This window comes from Zea mays, chromosome 4, assembly GCF_902167145.1.
Source record: "Zea mays cultivar B73 chromosome 4, Zm-B73-REFERENCE-NAM-5.0, whole genome shotgun sequence".
Lineage (NCBI taxonomy): Eukaryota > Viridiplantae > Streptophyta > Magnoliopsida > Poales > Poaceae > Zea > Zea mays.
The window spans coordinates 158,295,037-158,304,089 of NC_050099.1; the positions used below are offsets into that span (position 1 = coordinate 158,295,037).

Below are 9,053 nucleotides of genomic sequence, written 5' to 3' on the forward strand. Positions count from 1 at the left end.
TCCTCTGCGAGGGTGCTGGCGTCATCTGTCCGCTTGGGGTTGGCACGTTGCGGGGAAACGACACTCGTCGTTGTCTCAGGCGCGAGGTCAACGCCCGACATGTCCCCCGCTGGGGTGCCGGCGTCGTCGACTCGCTCGACAGCCGACGAGATGCCGCCTCCTGCCTGGCCATGATTGCCCCGTCTCCTCCTCCTGCGGCGAGAAAGGTGGCGGGACAAACCCGGACGCTGCTCTTCCGCCACGGGGGGAAGACGTCGTCGAGTCCGCCGCCGCCGGGTGAGCTGACGGCCGTCGTTGTCGCTGCCGCGCTGCGGGGGAAGGAGTACCATGTCATAGCTGCCGTCGAGGGACATGAACTTGAGACTCCCGAAACGGAGCAGCGTCCCGGGATGAAGAGGTTGCTGGAGACTACCCATCTGGAACTCAACGGAAAGTTGTTCGTCAACACGCAACAGGCCCCTACCTGGCGCGCCAACTGTCGGCGTTTCAACTTCGCGGGGTCCCTGGACCGACGAGTAAAATTGTCACTGCGTGTCCCAGCCCAGATGGGTTGGCGCGAGACAGAACACAAGGGGAAAAACGCGTCTCGTGTTATCCTGCGCCAGGGGGATGCGCTTGCAGTAGGGGTTACAAGCGCTCGCGAGAGAGAGAGGGTGAGCCTGTTCGTCGGCCTGTTCTCCCGCGCGACCCCCCCGCATGAGGGCTCTGGACCTTCCTTTTATAGATGCAAGGAGAGGGTCCAGGTGTACAATGGGGGTGTAGCTATGCGCTAACGTATCCGGCAGAGAGGTGCCTGAGCCCTGTGTACATGCCAACGTGGCTGTCAGAGAGGTGCTAGAGCCCTGTGTACGCGGTATCGTGGCCGTCGGAGGAGCGCTTGAGCCCTGTAGAAGCACAGCTGTCGGGGCTGTTGGGACCTTGCTGACGTCTCCTTGCTTCCGTAGGGGGCTGAGAACCACCGTCGTCATGGACGCACGCGGGGAGCCATCATTACTTGTTAATGGGGCGAGCCTGGATGGGACGTCGGTCTTGTTCCCCCGTAGCCTGAGCTAGCTAGGGGTAGGGTAATGATGCATCCTCCGTGGCGCGGTCGGTCCGAGCCCAAGGTCGGGCGAGGCAGAGACTCCTCCTGAGGCCGAGGCCGGGGTCGGGCGAGGACGTGATTCCTCTCGAGGTCGAGGTTTAGGCTGAGCCCTAGGGTCGGGTGAGGCGGAGACCACCTTCTGAGGTCGAGGTTGAGGCCAAGCCCTGGGGTCGGGCGAGGCGGAGACCACCTTCCGAGGCCGAGGCGGGGGACGAGCCCTGGGGTTGAGCGAGGCGGAGACCTCCTCCTGAGGCCGAGGCCCAAGGTCGGGCGAGGCGGAGCTTCCTGTTGCGCCTGAGGCTAGACTTAGCTGTTGTCAGCCTTATCCTGGCGGGTGGCACAACAGTCGGAGAGGGGCGAGCGGCGCTGTTTTCCTGTCAGGTCAGTCAGTGGAAAGGTGAAGTGACTGCGGTCACTTCGACCTTGCCGACTGAGGCACGTGTGTCAGGATAAGGTGTCAGGCGATCCTTGCATTAAATGCGCCTGCGATACGGTCGGTTGGTGAAGCGATTTGGCCAAGGTTGCTTCACTACGAAGCCTGCCCGAGCTGGACTTCGGGCGAGTCGAGGGTGCGCCCGTTGCTTGAGGAGGCCCTCGGGCGAGGCGAGAATTCGTCCGGGACTACTGTTCCCGCCCGAGGCTGGGCTCGGGCGAGGCGAGATCGCGTCCCTTGAGTAAACGAATCCTTGACCTGAATCATGCCCATCAGTCTCTGCAGCTTGCACTGATGGTGGTTACCAGCCGTGTTTAGGAGTGTTGAGGGTACCCTTAATTACGGTACCCGACAAACGTCCTCTATATCCATCCTCTATATCTGTCCTTTACAGTCTCCTCTAAAAGATTTATCATCTATATCTCCTTTCTCTCCAACAACATCCTCTAAATCATGTCATCAATACTCAAATACCTACATTAGAGACATTTTTTATTTTTATTTTTTTACATACGTATTTGTCATGCTCTCAAATGTATTGTACATATTTTAGTTTTGCTAAACCGGTTATTTAAAGTATTCAAATGGATAGAGGATCGTTTAGAGAAACTCTATATATAGAGAATCCAGTAGCGTTCTCTATATTTAGAGGCTGCTGGAGAGCGTAGAGGACCGTTTGATTCTCTATATTTAGGGTAGATGACCCTTTAGAGGTCCTTGTTGGAGCCAGCCTAAAAACCAAGTTTAGAAGTAGAGAGAAGGGAGATGAGAACTCTTCACTTGAGTCCAATATCTAGGTATCAAGAAGGCCCAGTGGGCCGAACGCACCCAAGCAAGATCCTGCTTGACTGATTTTTTTTTGTTGCCTCGTACAAGCTGTAGTATAATCATGAATTCCTGATCTGGATGGAATTCCAAACCAATTCCACAAGCTTTCCCAATCGCCGCTGCCGGCGCGCATGGCAAACGCAGCCACCTCGCCGCCGGCGCCGGCGCTGTCAAGGCCCACCCTCCTAGGCGGCGTCCGGGGCTTCGACGCGGCTGTGTCCCTCCGCCTCCACGCCCTTTTCCTCCCGGTGCCGCGCCTCCTCCTCAAGGCGCTCGAGGTCGCCGGCGACGGCCGCATCTGGCTCCCCGTCCCCATCTCCCTGCTCCTCCTCTCCGCGTCCCCCGCCAACGCGTCCGGGGCGGCCTCCCCGCTGCTGGCAGGCCTTGTTGCCGGCCTCGTGCTGGACCTCATCCTCGTTGGCCTCGTCAAGGTCTTCGTCCGCCGCCCGCGCCCGGCCTACAACGCCAAGGACATGTACGTGGCCGTAAGCGCTGACCACTGGTCTTTCCCCAGCGGCCACTCTTCCCGCGCCTTCCTCGTGGCCTCCTTCCTCGCCGCCGGCGGCTTCCGTCCCCGTGAGGCGCTCTTCCTCTGGGCCGCCGCAACGTCGGCGTCCAGGGTGCTCCTTGGGCGGCACTACGTCCTCGACGTCGTCGCTGGGGCTTGCCTCGGCGTGTTCGAGGCCTGGCTCAGCATCTTGCTCTTGGGATTCATGTGCGCTCAAAGCACCTTCCTTGTATGCTAATCCTTGTTATCGTAGTACCACGAATCCGCCACATTGTGGTATACACTGTGATACAGCATTGCTGATTGTGAAGTTACAATTTCGGTTAGCATTTCAGTCATGTGCTGGTCTTACGCAAACTTATCTGCGCCCTCTGGTGCTCTAGTAATTGTTTTGTTCTCAATACAAAGGGATTGTTTTGGATTGATGAGAAAAGTTTAGTCCGGATTTTGGATGTCAATTAAGAGACTAAACAAGTAAACATGAGCTAATTATAAACTAATTGAGGTTGCTACAGTACAAGTGTGCTAATCATAAATTAATTACTCTTAATAGATTTATCTCACACATTAGTCATGGCTTATACAATTAGTTTTATAATAATGTATATTTAGTCTTAATTGGTGTAGATTTGGACTGTTTATTGGGACTCAGGCTCGCTGGACAACTAGTTAGTTGTGGTTCTCTGTATAACACAAACTAATATCATAATACAAACCAATATGAATTGTAGTGGTTAGAGCCAAGTGTTCTCTTTCTATAGACCAACAGTTTGAATCACGACACTGCACTTATTTTGATATTTCGTTGGCGTGTGAGGAACGCTCGCTAGTCACTACGCGTGTGGGGAGGGAGATGACGCACAACGAAATTTCTGCATTATATTAGTAAGGATTACTAATTTGTTTTAAAGAAGTTGGAAGACATAATATTGTAAAATAAGAGCTTTATGAGTGTATTTGCACAAAATAAAAATCATGATCATAGTCTTATATTATTTTTAATCAGGCGTAATATATATCTGTATCGGCAACCAAACAATATTCCTACTCAGTCAAGCTAAGCCGTGTAGTCAACTAAACATGACAGTGTTGCTAGGCTCAACATGTGTCACTAAGGTCCAAACTTAGAAAACCATAAAAATGAGTCCTTTAACTTTGATGACCCGTGCAAAATCAGATTAGCTCAAACCGGATGTTGGTGTGATGTGCCACGCTGGAGGGCATTAATGAAAGTTTAGAGAATCAAGTGACATAGGATGTCAAGTTCGAGGATCTAGGTGACACAACTGCCAAGTTCGAGGAATATGAGGGTGTTTAGTTTGAGGAATAAGTTAGATAATTATCTTATCACTCCTCATTTTTTTATTTGGTTTATAAAATGGAATGAGTTGATCCATCACCACCTCATTCCTTATAGTTAGTTAGTACTAATATGAGGATTGATGTCATCCCACCAAATTTGAGGAATGTACTTATGATGCACCACCTCAGGGCTTGTTCGGTTAGCTCTCAATCCATGTGGATTGTGTAGGATTGAGTGGGTTTAAATCCCAAACAAGTCAAAGTTCTTCTAAATTTTTTCCAATCCCATAAAATCCATATATGATGGGAATAACCGAACAAAGCCTCATCATGTATGAAGTGTTTTCTCAAACCAAACACCCCCTATATGTACCAGGTGGCGCTCGATGGGTGTGTCAGGCTCCAACGTGGCATTACCTCGTTGCCATCCGGTTTGACCAAATTCGTTTTTGGTCAATTTTGCACGGGTCGAAAAAAATCAAAGACATGCTTTTTTCCCGGGTTTCTAAGTTCGGCGCCTATGTGACACATCGTGGCAAGTTTAAGGGCCACATATGCATTTTACTCTTCTAGGATTAGGGATTACCACAAAGAAGTGCGATATACTTAACTTTCCCACTAAGACCTTGTTCGGTTATTCCTATCTCATGTGGATTGGATATGATTGGAAAAATTTATGAAAGATTTTGACTTATTCGAGATTGAAACCCACTCAATCCCACCCAATCCATATAGATTGAGAGAAAAACGAACAAACCCTAAGCAATGTTTCCACTCTGGTTTGATGCAAATGATACATGAGCCTACATAGTCCATTTATGCATATTCTCCGGTCTTGGACTAGAAGCTGCTAGGCTGTTTTAGCACTGATTGCTCTGCATGGGGTACATCCAGCATAATTGCTAGGTGTTGACACCTTTTCGGAGGCGCCAATCACTCAAAAGAACCAGCGGCTTGGGGCCGGACGGTCCGCGACCTGGCGCGACGTGGCGGTGCTCTCTGGTCAGACGCGGACGGTCCGCGGCACAGGGCCGGACGGTCCGCGACCTGGTGCAGGAGCTCGGGTTCCCTGCCTGACGGTCGGACGGTCCGCGCTCTAGGGCCGGACGGTCCGCGCGTGCGCAGGGGCGGCGGAAGATCGCCGACGGCGCCTGGATCTCGCTCCCGGGAGGGACCCCGTCGGGGAGGAGAGATCCTAGGAGTCGTCTAGGCTCGGGCCGGCCGACCTAGACTCCTCTAATCGACGTAGAGTCGAGGAGAGGCAGAGAATTTGGGGATTGGAATACTAAACTAGGGCTAAACTAGAACTAGACTAGAACTACTCCTAATTGTGCTGAAAATAAATGCGAGATAGAAGTTGTATTGGTTCGATTGTTGGGGGTTTCATCGGCCGTAGCCCTTCATCTATATAAAGGGGGAGGTCTGGATCCGTTTCCAACTGTTTCCTGAGTTAATCCCACGGTTTTAGGTAACAAATCCCGCGAGAAACTAGGAACCCTAACTGACTCTGCGCGCGCGCGGACCGTCCGCGCCACCACCGCGGACCGTCCTGCCTCAGGGCCGGACCATCCGCCAGGCTCATTTTAGCCTCCAACATATGCCCCCTGCCTTTTGGTGCAGTTTGACAAACCAAAAGCATATGAACTAAACCTGATGTAAGTCATCGGCTTTTCAAAATAGAGATCATTCAATAAAGCACCAATGTATAAAGGTCGTTTTGGATTGTATCTTTCTCGGCCATGACCATTTGATCAATGGATCAAAATGAATAGAATGGAGGTGCCCCCCAGCCTGGATAGACAAAGGGACTATACATGTACCATGGATTCATCGTCATGCCATTCCATGTTTGAACAGGATAATATACCGACGATGAGTAAATAGGTGGAAAGTACCCTAGTCTCATAGAATGAATAGGCGATGCTTGTTGTGTCGCCTTTCGGGTCGTTTTGTTTGACCGTTTTGTTTTAGCAGGTGACCGGGGTTTCTTTGTTGACCGATCACGTGGAACAGTCTTTTTGCTAGTATTTTTGGAGAGCAACTGATCAAAAGTAGGATCGGCTTTGATCAGCCGATTATATGTGCTTTGACCTTGCGTCTTTTTCCTTGCTTTGTGTAGAGGTTGACGCCTTTGGTCATAGGTGGACTGTTCGGCTGAGTTATCCGGACCGTTTGTCTGAGCACCGGATTGTCCGCACGTAGGTGCCGGACCATCTACGATGCTGGGGCTAGGCTGATGTGTTTGGTTTATTAACTGTGCCTGCCCCCCGGCGTCTTCGGACCTTTTAGCCTTCTCGTCCGAAGCCTTTCGAGCAATCTCCTTTTGTGATATATCTGACATGCGAGAATTGCTGATGACGATGCCCTTGCCTTTGCCTTTATCAGCCATTTCGGGCCGAACCAAGACCTTTTTGCATGTGAGTTCTATTGTATTAACAGGAAAGGGTTGTGTGTCAACTTGCATCTCCTGAAAAGCCAATCGACCCTCATTTATGGCCGATTGTATCTGTCGACGAAAAACATTACAATCATTGGTGGCATGAGAAAATGAATTATGCCACTTACAATAAGCACGTCTCTTTAATTCATCAGGAGGAGGAATAGTATGAGTTAATTTAATGTTGCCGTTTTTCAGTAACTCGTCAAATATTTTATCGCATTTGGCAACATTAAAAGTAAACTTAACTTCCTCTTGTCGATTCTTTCGAATTGACTGTAAAGCAGAACACGCTGAAGGTTTAGCCTGTCCTGGCCAAACCAGTTCGGCGGTGTATACATCCGTGGATTCATCGTCCGAATTATCGTATCCCACTAAATGCATCTTATGGCTAGCCGATTTTGATGTTTCCTTACTTCGGCTTTCACAGGTCATAGCCCGCTGGTGTAAGTGCACTAATGAAAAGAATTGGGTGCCATCTAATTTTTCTTTTAAGTAGGGTCGCAACCCATTGAAAGCTAGCCCTGTCAGTTGTTTTTCTGCGACATGAATCTGAAAGCATCGGTTTCTAGTGTCCCAGAATCTCCGGATATAGTCATTAACCGATTCTTCAGGCCCCTGTCGGACTGAAGCTAAGTCAGCCAATTCTAACTCATGTTCTCCTGAGAAGAAGTGTTCATGAAATTTCTGCTCTAATTCTTCCCAAGAGTTAATAGAGTTTGGTGGCAAAGCTGCGTACCATGCAAATGCAGTATCAGTAAGGGACAACGAGAATAAACCAACGCGGTAGGCTTCCCCATCAGCCAATTCTCCCAAGTGTGCTATGAATTGGCTTATATGTTCGTGTGTGCTTTTCCCACTTTCACCAGAAAACTTAGAGAAGTCTGGTATTCTAGTTCCCTGTGGGTATGGCACGGTGTCGAATCGGTGGCTATAAGGCTTCCGATACGATTGCCCTGTACCTGACACACTAACACCGAGTTTGTCCCTGAACATCCCGGCTACCTCGTCTCTGACCCTCTCTGCCATGTCCGGCGACCATCCATTAAGTTTGTGGGTGGAGATTTCAGGTTGCCTGACATTACTCTGTCGGCTTTCCTCCCAGGTATGTTTGAGGTGTGTGTTAGGTGTCCTATTAATGTCACCAGCTCCTGCCCTATACCCCTCAGGCTCTCTTGTGGCCGAATAGTATTCAGCCCTATGTCCATGAGGTGGTATGGCATGATTATAATGTGTTGCTGGTGGGGCACCATAATGTTGCTGCGATGAATGTGGGAACTGTGCGTATTGCGCAGCTCTCGGCTCTGCGTATGCAAATCCGGACGGTCCGGCGTAAGAGGCCGAATGGTCCGCGACCTGGCCAAATGGTCTGAAGGTATATCCGGATTGTCCAGCCGTATATGGTGCTACGTGGGTAGTCTCGTACCCAGACCGTCTGTCGTAAAGAACTGGACGGTCTGCGATCGGGCCGAATGGTCCAGGGCTGTGCCCGGATGGATCGGCCATATATGGCGTGACTTGGGCAGTCTGCGCATGGACTCGTGTAGAGTCGGATGGTCCAGCGTAATACGTCGGCCAGTTCATGCCATATCCGGACGGTCCGACGTAACATGGCGGACGGTCCACAACATATCCGGACGGTCCGGCGTGATGCACCGGACGGTCCGTGATGGGGCCGAAGTGTTCAGGGTTGTACCCTGATGGTCCGGCCATGTACGGTGCGACCTGAGTGTTTTGTGTGCGGGCCTGCATCTGGTCGGACGGTCCGGCGAAATACGCCGGACGGTCCACGGTATAACCGGACTGTCTGAGATGATGCTCGGACGGTCCGGTCGCGTCCAGTACCTGCCGCGTGCCTAGTGGTTGCGGCTGTGATGGTGACACGAAAGCGTGCATCGGCATACCATATGATGGCTGGGTCAAAGTTGACCCGTTTATAGCCGATGTGTTTGACGTGGGTGGCACTGTATTAGACTCTCGCGATGGAAAATTAGGAGCAGCTGATTTCTCGTATGCACGTAAATGCATTTTAATAGATTCATCTACATATCGCTTTAACTGATCTCCTCGTTGATCCATGAAAGTCGTAAGAGATAGATCTGGAGTACTTACAGCGGGACCCTGCAGTGGAGGTAGGAGAGACTCCATATCGATCTCCCCTTGACGGACGATCTTCTGGTGGCGATCCACCGTGAAGTGTGACAAGTACTTGTCCGCCGCCTCCTTGCGCCTTTCGGAGAGTTTATGCAGCAGTTCCGCCTCTTCCTTGTCGCGTTGTTCGTTCCATTGCCGCATCACCTCCTTCTCATCGCGCATTACGAGGTCTTCAAAGGGCCTTTGGTCATCAGCCGGGAGCGCCTCCATGGCCGGCTTGATGATGTTGGTAGTGGAGATCTTGGTGGGATCCTTAGAACCGGCCATTTATGGGCCGATTTTTAGCAGATCTAGACACCTAGTCCCC

The 9,053-nt window shown here is 51.0% G+C and overlaps 1 protein-coding gene across 1 annotated transcript; it reads left to right on the forward strand.

The window, feature by feature from the left end:
- The first annotated feature begins 2,336 nt into the window (after positions 1-2,336).
- LOC100276985 (putative lipid phosphate phosphatase beta) lies at positions 2,337-3,207 on the forward strand. Its single transcript, NM_001176122.1, has one exon. The coding sequence runs from the start codon at positions 2,477-2,479 to the stop codon at positions 3,089-3,091; it is 615 nt and encodes a 204-aa protein (NP_001169593.1). The 5' UTR covers positions 2,337-2,476; the 3' UTR covers positions 3,092-3,207.
- The last annotated feature ends 5,846 nt before the right edge of the window (positions 3,208-9,053 follow it).

What these genes read in the sequence shown, in the direction of transcription:
- LOC100276985 (NM_001176122.1), top strand. Translation starts at nt 2,477, where the DNA reads ATGGCAAACGCAGCCACCTCGCCGCCGGCGCCGGCGCTGTCAAGGCCC.